A 19,736-nucleotide genomic window follows, 5' to 3' on the forward strand; every position below is an offset into this window, starting at 1 on the left:
TGTCTGTGGTCTGACTTCTGACTCTATCACTCACCTAAAACTTTTTCTCAAAGACAGAAATGATTTTTTAAATGGTCAAATGTAATGGTCAGGGCACCAGAAATGACAATATTACTTCTTTATTTGGCAAAGTTGTCTCATTTTATTATTAAAAAAGTAGCCCTTTATAACCTCTTCTCTTTTCCCACACCGATTCATTCTCTTTCTCCCACCACCACTCCCAAAGCCCCCACAATTTCTTAAGGGAGAGGAAGTGGTTTTTGGGGAATGATAATTTCCACCTACCTTACCTGTATATAAATTAAGCTGTGGATTAACTTTAAAAGATTTTTTTCCTCCACCCTGCCTTCTTTCATTTCCTTTTGATGTTTCTGGTTTGATCCTATTCTCAATTAAAGAGGTAAATAATAACTCAGTGGAGCCCCGAGGGTAGAAGGATGAACAATGTAAAAGCTATTGAGCCTTTGCTTCCCTCCCTTGGCATGGGTGGCATTTTTAACTCTCCAAAACTTAAGAGGAAAGAAATCAGATTCATGGTGAAGCCAGTTTTCCCTACCTCCATACTTTCTGATTCAAAAACATCTGAACATTAAAATGTAAACTTTTCATAAATGGATGTAACATGAAAAAACATGAGAAATTCCTTTTCCAACATAGAGGGAGGAACTTGATAAGATAAGTTCAGAATCCTTCCAGTTTCTCCGTAATCAGGTATGAAATTGCAATATGTTTGTTAATAAGGTTGTCCTGATCTTAGTAATGTCTCTAATAACTCAACCTTGATTTTTTTTACAATAGTTTTTGCTTTTACATGGTCTGAATTTCACAATTTATATTGCTCTCTTTCCCTCTCCTAGAGAATCATTTTTATAAGAAATAATAAGAGAAAAAACTTCACCAAAATTAATAAAATTATATCTTATTTAAAACCAATCAGAAAAGTCTGACATTGTATAATGTCCATAGAGGACATTAATGTCCCCATAGAGGGGTCTCCATCTTTACAGAGAAGTATTGGAGAAGTTACTTTTCATATGTCTCCTTGCATACAGACTTGCGTTTTATAATTTTGGAGCATTTTGTTTTAATTTTTATATGGTTTTTATACTTATTTTAAGTATCATGTATTGTTTTACTTTTTTGAGATGAGAATAGCCCTTTAAAAAGTAAAGTGCTAGGGGCGGCTAGGTGGCGTAGTGAATAAAGCACCGGCCTTGGAGTCAGGAGTACCTGGGTTCAAATCCGGTCTCAGACACTTAATAATTACCTAGCTGTGTGGGCAAGCCACTTTACCCCATTTGCCTTGCAAAAAAAAAAAAAAAAAACTAAAAAAAAAGTGAAGTGCTAATTATAACAAAGGTAGGATAGGATGAGGCAGAGAGAAAAGAGAGCAGAGTTACAAAAAAAATCATTATGGAGCAAAAGGAATATAATTAAGGATCTAATCATCAGGTCTGATTTGCCAATAGAGGGATCAGTCATTGAGTGTGTAAAATTCCAAGAGATGGTTAGAAAGAGAGGAATAATTTTCCTACTACAAATGCTGCCTCATGTTACCAGAGGGGAATGATGGTACCTAAGGAAACCAGTCATTGATTCGAGCCAACCAGATTCTCTTCTGCAAAAGTATTGGAGATTTTGAGGGTTGGGAGATATTACAAAGTAATACTGCTTAAACACAATCTAATTTCTACAATTCTGCCTTTGATGGTTGGGACCCCTTAACCCTAAAATATCACCTAGGGTGATAACTAAATATTGGAAAATTCATTTTACAACCTGCGTTTCATAGTTGGATATCTGGAAGTTATCCTTATTTAGTAGCAAAAATGTGATTATGTATTGCTTGCATTTGGGGACCACTTAGTAAAATTCTGATAAGTTACCATATTGCTCCATCTTGGTTTTGAAACAATGAGAGAATGATAAGGGAAACCTGAGAGAGAATATAGCCCAAACTGTTCACTTTATAGATGAGTGACTAAAGGTCCCAGTTAAGGGTCAATTCAAGTCAACAGACATTTATTAAGTGGAGAATTTAATGAGAATATGTATACAAACCAAAATAAAGACGGTCCTTGCCTTCGAGGAGCTTACCTGATAATAAAGGAAGACAGCAAATAAAAGTTGGGAGCGTGCAACAGAAATCTGGAGAGTAAGGAATGAAGTTAGGAGGGAAGTGAATGAAAGATCTTTAGGTCTGCCCTTGAAAATGGAAGGTGTAGAAAGCACTCTCCAGGGAAGACAATGGGGTCACTACGTGGAAGGAGGAGGAAAGTTGGGAGAGGAGAGGACCAAGTTGAGAAAGACTCTATGGGGAGGGGTGATGATGGGTCTACAGTCAAAGTCTCCTAACTTCCACTCTAGTGTTCTTTTCAATAAGGAACACAAGCACCTTGAGAGCCTAGGACTTGTTTTTAGCCATAAGGAGCTCAGAGTTTGAAAATGGATTGAGGGTTGGAGGTTGGGATGAGATCTGAGGTCAGTTGTAGAGTTTCCTGTATTTTTTTTTTAGAAGCATAAAAATTTGTTGCTCTTAAACCTTATTGTGGTTGTGGGGAAAAACCTGTTGTCACCTGATCTGGCCAGTGTCCCACTTTTAAAACCCCAGGACTATTTTTGACTCTATGGCCTTGGATGCATGGGTGGTCTTCACATATAGGATTGTATTCAGGTCTTGTGTGAACATCTGCATTGGAACCAGAATGAAATGCACCATATACACACACACACACACACACACACACACACACACACACACACACACACACACATATATACACTCAAAGTAGCTAGGTGTTTGGCCGTTTGGGACAGAGGTTGGGGGAATAAGGGAGGGCTCAGTGTTCTCCTGGGGAGTACTAGTCTTGTTTGCTGGATGTGTTATTATTGTTGTTGTTTGTTAGTTTCAAACCCATTTGGGGTGTTCTTGGCAGAGTTGCCTGAATGGTTTGCCATTTCCTTCTCCAGCTCATTTTATAGATGAAAAACTGAGGCAAACAAGATTAAATGACTTGTCCAGGGTCACACAGCTATTAAGTGGCTGAGGCCAGATTTGATGAGTCTTCCTTATTCTATGCTTAGTGCTCTAGTTAGACATATTTACTTATGCTTTATGCATTATGTATCTCTGTAAAGTTCTAACTTGAATTTAAAAAAAAAATAAAAGTTTATTTTAAATGCATTTAGTAAATTCATTCTAAAGAAATATAACAATTTAACATTGGATTTGTTTTCAGGATTTCTTTACAATCAACTCAATTTTGATTTGTATGTATATAATTAACTTTTGCAATAAGCTACACTTTCATTTATTTATTTTCCAAGCTTACATTTAAATACTTGGGTGTGCCTTTATATTGTAGGATACACATAGTGAATATTGTCCTGTATTGAAGTACTGTTTAAAAATATAATCAAACTTCACGTGTATGGCAGGTTATATTTAAAGGGGTAAAGGGATATTTGTGTGAACCTTTGTATTTATAAAGTACTTTAAGATTTTTAAAGTATTTTCCATAGATTATCTCATTTGACCCTCATAGCTACCTTATGAAGTGGGTGCTATTTTTATGACATTCCTCAGATAAGGAAACTGAGGCTGAGAGCTTAAGTCTCTTACTTAGGGTGAGGCAGGATTTGAACTTGATTCCAGGCTTCCTCACTTCCCATTTAATAAAGCAATTCTCCCATATAGTTTCAGCCTAAATCTAGATTTTTTTTTTCAGTCAAACTGAATTTGCTTAAAGTAAGGTACACAGGTTCTAGCTTTTCTGTTAAAGCATAGACCTATCTTCATTGTTCAGAAATTTTTGTCGGTGCTTAAACCAGAAAGTGAAGCCAGTATTTCCTAATTTTTATTCAGTAAGTCTCCATAGTAGTTTGCTGTGGTACATTCTAGCCCCCCTTCCCCATCCTCCTACACTCACCAGCCTCTGGTGGAAAGTTTTCTGCTACTTTCAAAATCTTAACCCTGGCCCCTAGGAACTGTGACAACCACCCACATTCCTTACCTGCTCACTAAAGGCTTTTTGTTTTGTTTTAAATGTGGTACTGGTAGGGGAGGGCAATGGAAAAAACTACCAAGCCTAGAGAAGGAGCATTAGCAGCCAGTGATGTGAATTGTGAGAATTTCAAACCATCTTTTATTTTCTTTCCTGGATCACAACATGATCATTATGGGGCACTGAAATTGTACCCCTTCCGAGTAATTATAGAAATCCAAAGAGAAGCCATGCTGATAGGGAAGACATGGGGGAGCTGTCCAGTTGTCTAAAGATTCTGTGGAGGGGGAGGGCATGGCATTGTGGATAGAGCCAGGTCAGGAAGGCCTAGATTCACCTTCCTGCCTCTGGCCTATCCTGGCTTTGTTATCCAAAGTGATAAGTCACTTAGCTCCTCAGATTCCCCAAAATCTCTGTAAGACCATATATGGCTGATCAGTTTTAGCAGTCTTAGTCCTTATCGAGGGTTACCAATAAAAGCACAGTTTCAGTTTAAAAATAAAGACTGATGTTAGAGCCCTGGGGAAAATGTTGTTGTTTTTTAGTAGTATTTTATTTTTTTTCCAATTACATGTAAAGATAGTTTTCAACATTCATTTTTGTAAGACTTTGAGTTCCAATTTTTTCTCCCTCCTCTCTCCTCAAGATGGCAAAGCACTCTGAAAAAGATTTTACATGTACAATCATGTCACATGTATGTCCATATTAGTCATGTGAGAGAAGAATCCAGACAAAAAGGAAAAACATAAGAAAGAGAAAAGCCATCTAAGTGAAAATAGTATGCTTCTACATTCAGACTCCACAATTTTTTTTCACTGGATGTGGATAGCATTTCCAAGTCTTTTAGAATTGTCTTTGATCACTATATTGCTGAGAGGAGTCAAGTCTATCATAGTTGATCATCTCACAATGTTGATGTTTCTGTGTACAATGTTCTAGTTCTGCTCAGTTCACTCAGCATCAGTTTATGTAAGTCCAGGTTTTTTGAAATCCACTTGCTTATCATTTCTTATAGCTCAATAATATTCCATTACATTCATAAACCACAACTTGTTCAGTCATTCATCAATTCATGGGCATCCCCTCAATTTTTAATTCTTTGCCATCACAAAAAAAAGAGCTGCTATTAATATTTATCTTCATACGGGTCTTTTCCCTTTTTTATGATCTCTTTGGGGATCAGACCAAGTAGTGGTATTGTCGGATCAAAGGATATGCAGTTTTACATATGTACAAAGGGTATAAGACTTTGGACATAGTTCCAAATTGCTCTCCAGATTGATTTGATCAGTTCACAACTCTATCAACAATGCACTAATGTTCCTGGAAGGTTTTTAAAAGACAAGTCTATAAAGGGATTTATGATTCTCATATTAATTGAAATGATCATATAATGAATATAATATAATACTATACTAGATTTTTCAGAACTACTATTTTCCTAGGTAGATTCTGACTTGAGAGCCAAACACTCACAATGTAAACATAAAATGATCAATCACTAACAATTTCTACATTCCTGTGCTTATATACATTAAGAAAAGTGAATCAAAGACTAGAAAACCTATTCCCATCAGAGAACTCTGGTTTTATAACCCACACAGTTATGACGCCCAAGACTTAAACAATCAACTTAAGAACTGTTTTCACAGGACCCAGGAATACTATGGATGATGAGTCTTCAACTCAGGACCCAATAATGATCATATGATCCAGCCCAATTCTGATTTTTATGTATAAAACTCTTCCTCTTCTCCAGCAACAGAAGTCCTTCCCCAGGGGGCGGCTAGGTGGCATAGTGGATAAAGCACTGGCCTTGGAGTCAGGAGTACCTGGGTTCAAATCCGGTCTCAGACACTTAATAATTACCTGGCTGTGTGGTCTTGGGCAAGCCACTAAACCCCCATTTGCCTTGCAAAAAAAAAAAAACCTAAAAAAAAAAGTCCTTCCCCAAAAAAGGAAGACTTCAAGTTTGCAAACCATATTCCTCTCTCTGAAATTATTCAGTTAAATCGCTACTTGATTGTTGTCACACTTGTGTCTGACCTGGTCTCTTTCACTTCTGGTCTTCCCAGGTTAGAGGTTGGTCCAACCCGGGACTACATTTAAAATTCTGTTGACATGTCCAAAATTTGGAGGGCAGCTAGGTGGCTCAGTGGTGGGATTGCTAGGCCTGGAGTCAGGAAGACTAAGTTAAAATTCATTCTTAAACATTTATTAACCATGTGACCCTAAGCAAGTCACTTAACCCTGTTTGCCTCAGTTTCCTCATCTGTAAAATGAGCTAGAAAAGGAAATGGTCAATCAGTCCAGTAACTTTGCCAAGAAAAATGCCAAATGGGGTCATGAAGAATCAAACACTACTAAAATTAACTTTCCAACAAAAATTTGGAGGAAAGGTAAGGAGATGGAGTTCAGAAGTGGAGCGTGATTCTGTAAAATTTATCAGCAGTGCTAAAGCTCAGGATTGAAAGGGGCAAGGGGGAAAAAAAGAACATTCTTTTAAGTTTCGGTTGGGAAAGGAGTTTTAGAGTAGGATAGGATCTGTGCTTGCAGGGTGGTCTGAGCTAAAAATAGCTAATGCAATCATAGTCAACATTAAGAGAAATAGTATCTAAAACCTGGAAAAATTATATTTCCATTATACTCTTGCCCTGGTCAGACTTTAGTTTTCTGGGTGTCACCATTTAAGAAGGCTGTTGCCTAGCAGGATGGTTAGATCACATCAGATTGGTCTATTGAAGTCTATTGAAGGAACACCTGGTAATGTATAGTTGGCAGGACGGGGTGGGGGTGGGGGTGGGGGACTTAGAATACTAACCTATGGAAAGAGGATTAGTTTTGCTTGGCTCTAGTGTGCACAACTAAGAAACTATAGGTGAAAAAATGTAACAAAGTTTATAGTCTTCATAAAGATAAATACAGTAGGCCTGGAATGATGATGCTTTCCTTAAACTTTTTAGTTTTAAAATATTTTAATTTTAAAATACTTACTTAAATAACAAAGTATTATTTTACTTTTTGGGGAAGAAAATAGTCCCTCCCACCATGTCTAGATGAAGTCTTCATGAGCATGATAGTTATTAGTGTTTTGGAGATTCCTATTCAGGTTGGATTAGAATAGCTGCAGTGAGTGCTTTCCCATCCCCAAATCCCCTTTTAAAATAATTTTTATTTATTTTGTTAACTATTTTCCAATTACATGTAGAAGAAAATTTTAACATTTGTATTTTAAAATTTTGATTTACAAATTATGTATTCCCTTTTAAAGAGATTCTATAATTCTCTAAAGCTGGGCCACAGGAGGGAGTGGTTTGCTGAAGGAATTTTCCCATTATGGGTCTATTAATCTTATTGATATCTAGGAAATCTAATTTGTTTCATCCTTGTTCATCTGCATATTAACCCTATTTTGTGCATTTGTATATGTTAATTTGCTTGGGTCCAGTGGAAGACTGTGCCCTAGAATCCAGTTCTTTTTTCCAATGCTTCTAATGCCAAAATTCAGTCATTTGACATGCATAAGAACTTCTGTGATGAGCACTTATTATCTTCCTCATTATTATTGTAAATTCAAATTAAATTAGAATAGGAAAAGGTATAGAAACTAAGTGTGTGGAACACAATGTTGAAAAATAATAATCAGCATTGTAGACAATCTCTAGCTTTTAACAGAGGTTACCTTTTAAAAATTAAACAGAAGGGCAGCTAGGTGGCATAGTGGATAAAGCACCCACCCTGGAGTCAGGAGTACCTGTGTTCAAATCCGGTCTCAGACACTTAGTAATTAATTACCTAGCCGTGTGGCCTTGGGCAAGCCACTTAACCCTGTTTGCCTTGCAAAAAAAATGAAACAAAAAAAACCCTAAAAATTAAACAGAGCTCTTTTAAGAATGGAACACTCAACCTTTAATTTAAAAAAAATTTTTAAATTGTCTTATTATGTAATTCTGCTGTATCTCATATTATATGTTTCTACCTTAAGGATATGATTTCACTCTCATCACATTCACCTTATATCCTTAAGGAAGAAACATATAATATGAGATACAGCAGAATACTATGGAAATGATGTAAAGACTAGCAAACTGCCTTCTGTGGGGGTGGGGGAGGGAAACAAGATGAGGAAAAAATTATAAAACTCAAGATAAATAAAACCTTTATAAAATTTAAAAAAATAAGTAATAGATCATTACCCTAATAATGAAATGCTTATATAGAAATGGGAGGTGAAGGGTGAGAATCAGTTGTGTATGGGTAATTAACAGAACAACTAGGCTTGGAGTCAGGAAAACCTGAGTTCAAATCTGTCTTCAATTAACTAGCTCTGGGACCCTGAGCAAGTCATACTTAAAATAGCTATTTGCTTCAATATTCTCATCTGTAAAATGAACTAGAGAAAGAAATGGAAAACAAGTAATTGGGGGTCCTCAGGTTATCTTCTAGGTACTACATGACCACTGGATATATATATATATCTTACAGATTGTGTCCTCTTAAGAAAAAAGAAGATATTTACATTGAAGAGTACTTTTTAGAAGGGTGGTCACGTGCTTATTCACTTCTTAATCTGGAAGGTCAGTTTCTAGAACTTAATCTTTTGCAATATCCCCTGTTGGCAGGCAATATATTAGGGACAAGATGCCAGTTAGGTGTTAGGGCTTTGTGGCTTCTACAAAATATGTATGAATAAATTATACCTGTTTCTTTTTCTAAGTGGGTGGTATCCAGTTTCACTCTGACATAGGTGGAAAAATTGGGAAGGGGAATTTATTATCTACCCTCTCTGAGAAACAAAGGAGAATATTTGATTTAGATATTTTATGATTTAGATATTTTAATATGATTAAGTCTTGCTATGATTTGGGAAGCTTAGATAGAAGAAAGTTTTGTTTTTCTTGAGGATGAAGCAGTGAAATGTAGATCAATGACTTAGAAATCAGAGGAAATGGCCCATGCACTTTGTTTTTGGGCAAGTCACTTGGCTGACTCAGTTCCCTTAGGTGTAAATCAAGAGTAGGACGTGCTATGTAAGGTTTCTTGCAGCTTTTGCATTGTGGAGCTATGATCCTTTGAGAACTTTAATTCTAGTTTGATAAAAATATCAAATTCTTTGGACCCTTTGTTGCTTTTCAGGGAAGTAGGAAAGGTGACAATCAGTTACCAATATTAAGTTTCAAGTTTGGGGGAAAAGCTAAAAATGAAGTCTTTGTATAAATGATGCTTCCTTGTACTTTTAAACTACACAGTATGCTTGGGATACACACACACACACACACACACACACACACACACACATTCTTCAAATGCTAAGATGAGGAAACTGGTTTTTCTTATTATTATCACTGACCATGATAATAGTGTTATCTCCAAGTGGAGATATTTTCAAAATATACCTCATTCTGATTCACCACACACTTTAATATTTTGTGGTGGTTGTTTTTTTAATGACTTGACCTAGGACAGTTGCATAATATATTGTTAGAAATTCAGAATTTTGACTTGGATTTTGTTTTGTTTTTTCTCTGAAATAGTAAAATTTATTTTAAAAATACAGGTAATGTTAAGTTCTTTCTTGAGGTTTAAGTGACGTACTACATTTTTACCATTAAAGTCTGATTTTTTTTCATTGTAGTGTTTTGTGAGGTGATATCATATACAAATGCAAAAAATTCTTTCAATGCAAATAAATCAATTAAAATACAGGTCACATAAATACATGTATACCTTACTTGATAGAATAGTTATACTGTTAAAAGTTTACTGTGAAATAAATTTCAGTGGATGAAACAAATTGTCTCACAAACTTTATAAATATAGTTACAGTGATTTTTCCATGGAACAGGGAGGGCATAATTGATTTCAAATATAATAGTCATATTTTATAGGAGAGTAAACATTTTACAATTTCACATTTAAAGGCGAAAATGGTAGTTTTCTTACAAATCTGATGATGTATAAAGGACTTGTATCTAAGTTAGAAAAGCTGACTCAGGTTCTAAGATTTCCTTTGGTCACAGTTAGTATTAAAAGTGGTACCTGAACCCAGGTCTTCCAAACTCCACATTGAATCTTCTTAACCATTCGTTCTCAAAGTGTGGCCTGAGATCCTTTCAGGAACTCCAAAAGGTCTAAACTATTTTCCTAATAGTACAAAGGTGTTTTCCTAATATGGTAAATATTGATAGATATAATCCATAGACATGAGTATAAAGGGGTCCTGAGAACCACTGATCTATGCCATTGTATGATGCTGCCTCTTAATTTACACTATGAGTAATTTCTGTCATCTAGGCATCTAGAATTTCATCTAGAGGGGGACTCTCCGCTCACGTACATTTCAGTCCCTCTCATGTCTTAGATAATCCTCACAAATGCTGAGGCTGAAAAGAAAGATATACTTTGGTCATGAGCTTCCCAGGATGATCTTAATCAGGTCTTGGCAGCTAAGTGATGTAGTGGATAGAGTGCTAAGCCTAGAGTCAGGAAGACCAATCACAGAACCTTAGCAGTTGTGTAACCCGGGCAAGTCATTTCACTCTATTTACCTCAGTCTCCTCCTTTGTAAAATGAACTGGAGAAGGAAATGGCAAACCACTCCAGTATCTTTGCCCATGAATACCCTAAATGGGGTTACAAAGTATTGGACATACATAACTGGCACAACTCAACAACAACAATCAGATCCTAATACTGAGCTGGTTACAAAATACATTCATTTAAAAGATGACTGGGAATCTGCCTCTTTCTGTTCATTTTATTACTAAATCTCTTCCTAAACATAATTTTTAAAAATGGTTTTTAGCTATCACTAACAATCAATTATTCATATGCCAGTATTGTGCCAAATGTTGGATATGACTTGTGTTTACTGTTCCCTCTTTGCTTCTCTGTTCTCTGTTTTCTGCCCTGGGTGTTTATTTCAGTGATTCAGGTTTGTGAGGTTAATCAAAACCAGGTAATTTGACATTTTTATAATTTACCTCTTATAGATTGACTTTATTTTTCCAACTTGCATTTCCACATTAAGTTAAGTTATCCTGGTTATTATCATCAATCTTTTTAGACTGTGGAGGAGGCACCAACTTGTTTATATTCCCAAATTCCACCTTTCTTTGCCACTTGGATGTTAATGGACTAATTGTTACAGCAGTATTTATTTCATGCAATAAGTTTTGTAAAACATGTTACTAATGTCTCATTTTATATTTACAATAGCCCTGGCAGATAAGGGTTAGTTATCATTCCAATTTAAAGATGAGGAAAATGAGGCAAAGAGAGATTAATGACTTGTCCAGAGTACCACAGCTAGTGTCTGAGTCAAAATTTGAACTCAGATCTTCCATAGTTTAAATCCAATGTTCTATCCACTTCACTATCCAGTTGTGTGGGATATGTTGATTCTGGTTTCCTTCCCAGTGAAGTTACTTAAGGTAAAATTAACACATTCCTTTGGAAAAAGTTTTGGTTTGTGAGTGAGGAAATCCTAGACCCAGTTATTACACCCAGGACCTAGCACAAGTATTATAACCACTGTTGAAACTCAATACATTTTAATTGACTATGAAACAACAGTTTTGCCCCCCTCTTCCCCCCATTTCATCATCTTGCCCTTCCTGCTTCACTGAGATTCTAAAAACATGAGATAACACAGATTTAGTATCTCAGAAGTTCAGAAACATGGCAGTTATGAATTGTTTTTTTAAGCTCTATCTGAGAAAAGCTTAGCTACTGGAATACTAGCGGATTTAGCTGCCTTTATGTAGGTGCAATCAGATGTCTTAGGGACTAGAGACATGCCAATTTTCATGCCTGTGTTCAGTTTTAACATCTTAAAAGGATTTCCCCTTTTGAGATGAGTCCGGACCTGTAAGTTACTCAGTGTGGGAAACATTAGGTGTGGAAACTCCATCCACCAGAGCAGACCAACTATTCCTTTATGAGTTTATTTTGTTAGAGGTGCTGACAGTTTAAATGACTTCTCCTGGTCATAAACTAGCATGTGAAAATGTTTTAACATCGAGACAACAGTGTTAGATTTGGATTTGGAAAGACTTAAATTTGAATCTTGCTTCTGACACTGAATCAATTTAAAACCCTGAGGAAAATCAAGTGACCTTTCTCAGCCTCAGGATCCTCATCTGTAAAATGAGGATAGTGATAGCACCCACCTCCCAGAGTTATTGTAAGACTCGAATAGATAATATATGTAAAATGCTTTGCTGACCCGCGAGTACTGCAAATATTGGCTATTATGTGTCAGAAAGAGACTTGTCTCCAGTGACCCTGCTCCTCATCCATGATATCACACTGCTTCTCTTATGTTTCTTACAAGATTCTATTTTAGAATGTCATATCCCCCTTTTCCTGTGTGAAATATAGTAGTTCTTTGTCTCATACTAGGGCTAAAGCATCATAGCAAAAATTAGCTTACGCTTACATAATGCTCTAAAATTTATAAACCTTCCATGCATATAGGTTAGGACTGAAGTAAAGAACAGGGAGGGTGTGAAGCAACCTTCTGGCCACCTGGGTTGGTGGGTCAAATGGAGAGATCACTGGACTTGGAGTCAGGAAGACCAGTTTGAATCCCACTTCAAAAATGACTTGCTGAGTACTCCTGTTCAAGTCACTTAAGTTTGTCTCACCTTCAGTTTCCTTATCTGCAAAAAAAGACCTACTTCACAGAGTTGGTTTGAGAATAAAATAATATTTATATAAAGTTATTTGCAAATTTTTGGTAGTTGTTTCATTTAATTTTCTCAACAACCACATGAGGTAGAGAGAGGTAGGCATCATCCAAATTTTAAAGTGATGACATGAGGATCTTTTTACTGAACAAAAATTAGCATGTTCCTCCAGAAAAGTGCTTCATTGCCTTTCTCATCACCCTCCCCTCATTTAATGAGATTGCTGCTTGTATGCTCTCTCTCTCTCTCTCTCTCTCTCTCCATACACACACACACACACACACACACACACACACACACACACACACACACACACACACATATAGCCTTATTATACTGCCTGTGACTTTCAGTTTCTGTGACTTTCTGGATCTGACCCTATGTTTTTCTGTGTGCCTATCCTTCTCAGTCTCTGGATCTTTCTCTCGTTTCTCTTTCTCTATCCGTGGTATCTTTCTCTGCCTCTGCTTCTGTCTCTGTGTGTCTCGGTCTCTCTTTTTTTGTCTGTCTCTGCTTCTATCTCTCTCTGTCTATGTATCTGTCACCCCATTCCCTCCTAGGTACAAAATATTTACAATTCCTACTTTAGAAGCTTCTCTACTCTGGAATTGAACAGTCCTTCTTTGGGATATGGCCAGATAGTAAGCAAAGGTGATGGAGTTAGTAGTTTCCTTTTCCAGAGTAACTTAGTAGCTCGCCTCATTCATGGAGATACCTTTGTATCTGCCATTATACATTTTGAGTTAGGCATGAATCTGCCGCTACCACCTGAGCTTTCTATGGGGGGGGGTGAGCCCCATTGCTTTCTTTTTGTTTAAATGAAATAAGGGCCAAATGTAATTAAATATTATTAATTGCCCAGACAGAGTAATTTAATGTTTCTTCTGTCTTTGTGTTTTTTTTTTCTGTCTCCCATGTTTTTGCTCTTCATATAGGCTCTAAGCTCTTGGTGAGAGGGTGCCAAGGTAAAAGATGATGTAATGCAGGGGCAGCCCTAAAGCATCTTTTGTTGGAATTGTGAAATGGTTACTCCAGTCATTTCTTTATGAATCAAATGTGAGGGGCCGCTTTGTGGAATGAGCCTTTTGTAACAGCGAATCAACAGGAAAGAGAAAGAGACATTCACTTGGAGGACTCTTGCTGCAAATGGGTTTAAGTTTCATTTTGCCAGTCGCTACCAGGCTGACCTCATACTTCTTGGGTACAATGGAGTGGCTAAGCCTTTGAGTACACAACCATTACATCATCGTTGCAAATTTTGAAAAAGGAGGTATTAAAAGAGGACTTATTGTTGACATGGCTGATGAGATGACTGGGACTCAAATTGTTACTGAGAGGTTGGTGGCTCTGCTAGAAAGTGGAACAGAGAAAGTACTCCTAATTGATAGCCGGCCCTTTGTGGAATACAATACATCCCACATTTTGGAAGCCATTAATATCAACTGCTCCAAGCTTATGAAGCGAAGGCTGCAACAGGACAAAGTGTTCATTACAGAGCTGATCCAGCACTCTGCAAAACATAAGGTAACTTCTCTCTTTTTCTTGTAAATGGATACATTGAATGAGGAATAATTTAAACTTAAAATTTCTCTATCCAACTGGGAAAAAAGTACATTTGTGAAATGTATGAAATGAAAATTCTTTTTTAACTCTGGTCCATCAAGTACTTATAATTTGTAAGGTGTTATTGTTAGATTCAAGAATATTTCTCAATTAAACCTAAGTTTACATTTTTAAAAGTTTTTTTTAAATTTGCTCTCCATTAATCTGCCCTTTCTTTAGATTATTTTTATTAATGTTATTTAAACATCATTCACTATATTTTACAAATGAACTCAGAGCTTCATGGGCTGATAAACTTAAGCACTGGAAGAGACCCATAAGAGCCATCTAATCCACCTCCACCCTAATTTAGAAATAAGGCTCAAATGACTTGTCCATGGTTTCACAAGTAGCAAGTGGGAGAACTTGGGTTTAAACCTCTCCTATGTTGCCTCCCTAAATACCATTTTTCAAAGTACTATGGGGGAAAAAAGTGAAACGATATATATTTTAGAAGCACATATAAAGAAAGATTTATTATTAATTTTGTAGAGAGAAACGCAACATTTTACTCTATTCCAGTCTTATGGTTAAAAATTCATTCTTTTTCCTCATAAACCTTTTTATTTAAATCAAGTTTTAAAGTTTTCCTGAAATATTTTACAAAATAATTTCCTACCAATGTCTGGAATCTTACATTGTAGGAAACATTTTTAAAAATATGCTTTAGTAGTTTAGTATCCTTGGTGTGTCAGTTTGCTATATGTTTTGTTTTCTGACCCTGATTTCTTTCTATGATAGATTTACAGGGAGACTTACAGTTGTCAAGATAAGAATTCAAATGGAAATGATTTTCCTTCAAAATTGGTCTTTATATAAAGAATGAATATTTGTGAGATTCTCTATCCAATTATTTAGACTCATCCCCTTTTTATTCTAACTACAAACACAAAATGAGAGACATCAAATATGATGAAAGAGATTAAACTGAATATAGGTTACATATGCAAACAGTAATAATAATAATAATAATGGCTAATATATACATAGTGCTTATTGTTTGCCAGGCATAAGTTTTAATTTATTATATCTTCACAATAATCCTGGAAGGAAGGTATCATTAGTTTACCCACTTTATAGATGAGGCAACTGAGGCAGGCAGAGGTTAAGTGTCTTGCCCAGGGTTACACAGCTAGTGAAGTGTCTGAGTTCAAATTTGAACTCATGCCATCTTTACTCCAGGACCAGAACTCTATCTATTGAACTACCTACTTGCCTAAACAACTGTATTAGGATAATGAATTGCCAGCTAGTGGAGTTGAGATGATCTCTCATTTTGTTCTTCCAAATATCCCACTTATTTGCATTTCAGGTTGACATTGATTGCAACCCAAAGGTGGTGGTGTACGATCAAAGCTCTCAAGATGTTGCCTCTCTAGCTTCAGACTCTTTCCTGACTGTACTCCTGGGTAAACTGGAGAAGAGCTTCACCTCTGTGCATTTACTTGCAGGTAAGAAAAGTTATTTATTTGAAATGACCAAGTTTGAATCTGGAGAAAAATTGAGAAAATATACCTCTCCCTCTTCGTTGCAGAGGTTGGGACTATATATGGGTGTGAAATATTGCATATCTTGTCAGAAAAGGTTGATGAACTAAATGTTTATGATGATCTGCTTATTAAAAAATCTTTGTTACACGGGATGATGATTCAGTGGGTATGTTTGTATGATACATGTAGAAATAAATGTGAATTTTAAAAAAAGGTACAAATAAAAGCAAACTATTTTCAAAACATTTACTTATGACTTTGAGGTATACTATAAACTAGTATGGTTGCTCTTTGTTCACTGAATATTAACATTATCCCAAATGGGTCCTTTTTGACTCATCAGTTGTATGCTGGAATAGATTGCCCCACTGATCAAATTGAAGGCCCCATGTAAACTGCTCCAAGCTTGAATTTACTTCTACTATATGTCCTGGGACCACCCTTCCACAGTTGTTCCAAATTATAATACTTCACTGATGGTTTCCCTCCTGTGAGTCTGTACAGGTCCAAGAACAGACTAAGAACCAGAAAATATTTTAATGTTTTTAATTGAGACTAGAGCCAAGATAACTTTAACACCATTTGTAAAAATAAAAGGGATTATATGTGGCGGTGGGGTGGTATCTGTATGTCTATATGTGTGTGTCTGTTTCCCCTCATATAATTTTGAGGACTGATTATTATTTTACTATATGGACTGATTTTTTTTTTTTTTGGAGGAGAGATAGGACTGATTCTTATTTAGCTTGGGCACTTACTACCTGTGTAGTAGATCTTGAGCATGTCACTTAAACTTATCTGAGACCCAATTTCCTCATCTATAATTGGATTGAATTGAGTTCAGAATGGAAGAATTCTCAGATTGCTTCCTACTGTGAGGAAGAGTGGTTTCCCTCACGGTAGATTCTTAAATAACTCCTCCTTCCTATGGAAGTCCTTCCATGAAATATGTTCTGTGAGCCAGTGAACCATTAAGTAATCTCTGTATTCCATGGGAAGAAAGAGTTATTTAAGAATCTAGTTTCACCTACCTCAAAAACAGATTTCTACCTCTTTAGGCAGGAGTGCCATCACCTTCAGGGACTTCATAACCACAACTCTTTTACTGATTCTCACATAGAGAATAGGAGAACTGGAGGATGCCCAAGACTAATAACCCAGAGTTCTGATGAGAGGCCCCATTTGGTTGAGCTCATTCCTTGTTGCATATGTAATTACAAATTGTGTCACTTAGAATTTTGATTCTTCGTATACTGAGTCTCTTAGGTGACATGATGAAGAGAGGGCTGGAGGTTCAAGAAGACTTCAGTTTGAATCCTGTCTCAGCTACTTACTAGTGGTGTGAACAGTCACGTAACCTTATCTGAAAAATAGCACCTTATCTATTCACAGAGTTGTTATAAGGATCAAATAAGATGATCTTTGTAAATTACTTTGCAAGCCTCAAAGTGGTAAATAAGTGGTAACCACTATGGTTTTTGAAATATGTCATAATTCATGGCCATTTAGAACCAGGACACCAATCAGAAGAGTGTTGTTTAAAAGATGAACTCTTTTGTTTCAGGAATCAGCTTGGGATGGTGATAACAAAAACTGCACAATTTCCTAGATGTAATACACATTCTCTTTTATTATTCAAATTAATTAACTTTTAAATTGCTTTGCATACCTTAACTTAGCTATTTTGAGGTCATCACGTTGCCTGCCCATATGTCCAAGTTGCTTGGTCCATTCAGATTTATATCATAGTCTAGACAGCCTCCAAAGCCAGGACTTTGAGTATATGTCAGATCCTGAGGACACTTATAATACAGCTTCTAACTAGGCACTCACCAGGCAGCTTTGGGAAAAGCTTCCACAAACTTATTCAAATCACCTTGTGGTTGTGGCAGAGATGAGGTTCTATGCTCTAGACAATTCATTAATGAGTAAGAGTTCTTTAGGTATCTGTTGTTGTTCGAACAGTTTTGTTCCTTTTTAATTGTGTCTGATCCCATTTGGGGTTTTCTTGGCAGAGGTGCTGGAGTGGTTTGCCTTTTCCTTTCTCAAATCACCTTATAGATGAGAAAACTGAGGCTGAAAGAGACTAGGTTACGTGTATCCAGGGTTACATAGCTACCAAGTGGGAGGATTGGTGGGAAAATTTGAACTTCAGTCTTTCTGATTCCAATCCCACCATTTTAATCCACTGTATCATCTAACTGCTTCATCTCTGAAAGTGTGAAATTAATTCAAAATTGAGAGAATCATTAGGAGAATCTTAGTTTTTAAACTTTTTATTTTACTTCTTTAGAGGCAGTCATAACAACTTGGATAAAGACAGTTCATGTAGCAAATCTGACACCATATTGACTGTATGGGCACATTTCTTCACCTGGAATTATTCCAGGCAACTTTCTAAGACTATTAGTTACAGAAAAGGTATGAATTTGTATTAGTAGAGGGAGTTTCCTTACATGGGACCACCCTGGATTCATGAAATTACAGGTTTAATCTCACTGCCTAACCAATATATTAGAAGGTGGGGATTTAAAGCCAATTCCTAAGTATTCAAGTCTTCAGTTTTTCAAAGAAGGGGGATTAATCATAAACATTTGTATAAAAACTATTGAATTGATAACAAGTAAACTTGAATAACTTCTCTGTTCTCAAGTTTGCTAAAAAACAATTTTTTTTAATTTTTATCATATTCAGTAAGAGTCCCTTCCTTCCTTATTGTCACAGAGAAAAAAATTTTGTTTCATTTTGTTTTCTCATGTCTGTTGCTTATGCTATGATCTCATCTTGTTTCTTTATCAGTCTAGAAAACTGTTCAAAATCCAGAGCTGAGGAATTATTACAATTATTACAAAAGTATCTAAATATTTTCTCCACTGATGGTGAAGCATAAGACCACTAGGATACAGAGGGCCACTGTATCTTGCCAGAATAACTTTCTAAGATAACAAGGGATTAGTCATTAAAGACTGATGGGTCCTCTCTGGTAGTTTTGGTTAAAATTAGCTAACATTCAACATTATGCTGCATAAGGATGGTTCTGTTTCATATGCAAAACTTTATGTGGCATCTCCTGGTGAGGCTGATTCCTTTAAGTGAGAGACTCAGATATTACCATAAACGTACTCTGGTTTTTATATAACTGACTTATCACCTTACCAAGAAGTCATCTACCTCTTCATAGGGGAAACCCCTTCAGAAGTCCTGAATAAGTTGAGATAAATTGTACTTGAGTTTGTTTTCAATATCTCCATCTCAACATCTGTTATGACTAGCAACCCTCTCTTCTTTGGAAGCAGGCACAACATCCATAAATAGAAGTTCTCAGCTGTTTGCTTTGCCTCAGTTTCCTTATCTGTCAAATCTGCTGGAGAAGGAAACAGCAAAACCACATCAGTAGTTTCACCAAGAAAACCTCAAATGGGGTCACAGAGAGTCGGATATGACTGAAAAATAACTGAACACACATCTTTCCTTCAAACAGAGAACTGGGATAGATAGGAAGGCATACCATGAAAGATGTGTGTGGAAACTGGATTTGCCAGGATTGGACCAGTTAGATCACATGTTAAGGTCAGAAGAACAAGTGCTCAAGTTGATACTATCTTATTTGGGTAGAAAAGTAAATGAATCAGCATGGAAAAAAATAATTGCATCTATAGAAGAAATTCCAAGGTGGTTAGAGATGATCTAGTACTTAAGTTATCATTTTAAGTAGTCTTTGTTTTTGTTTTTGTTTTTCTTCTTTTTTTTTAGATTTTTCAAGGCAATGGGGTAAAGTGGCTTGCCCAAGTGTCTGAGATAGGATTTGAACCCAGGTACTCCTGACTCCAAGGCCGGTGCTCTATCCACTGTGCCACCTAACCGCCCCTTGTTTTTATTTTTAATTTTTACATTTAAAACATAAACATTTTTGTTGTTTTTCAGTTATTTTCAGTCATGTCCAACTCTTT

General features: G+C 36.2%; 1 protein-coding gene across 4 annotated transcripts in view; it reads left to right on the top strand.

Annotated features, from left to right (window-relative positions):
• The window catches only part of DUSP16 (dual specificity phosphatase 16), a 119,189-nt gene that overhangs the window by 53,666 nt on the left and 45,787 nt on the right, over window positions 1-19,736 (top strand). For 3 of the 4 annotated variants that reach the window (XM_074194568.1, XM_074194565.1, XM_074194567.1), the window contains exons 2-3: window positions 13,630-14,218; window positions 15,609-15,747. In XM_074194568.1, coding sequence (XP_074050669.1) covers window positions 13,991-14,218; window positions 15,609-15,747 — 367 coding nt within the window. In that variant the 5' untranslated portion in view covers window positions 13,630-13,990. Of the gene's footprint in view, window positions 1-8,489; window positions 14,219-15,608; window positions 15,748-19,736 lie in introns of all 4 variants that reach the window. The other variant, XM_074194566.1, reaches the window with a different exon arrangement.

This window comes from Macrotis lagotis, chromosome 7, assembly GCF_037893015.1.
Source record: "Macrotis lagotis isolate mMagLag1 chromosome 7, bilby.v1.9.chrom.fasta, whole genome shotgun sequence".
NCBI classification, from domain to species: Eukaryota; Metazoa; Chordata; class Mammalia; order Peramelemorphia; family Peramelidae; genus Macrotis; species Macrotis lagotis.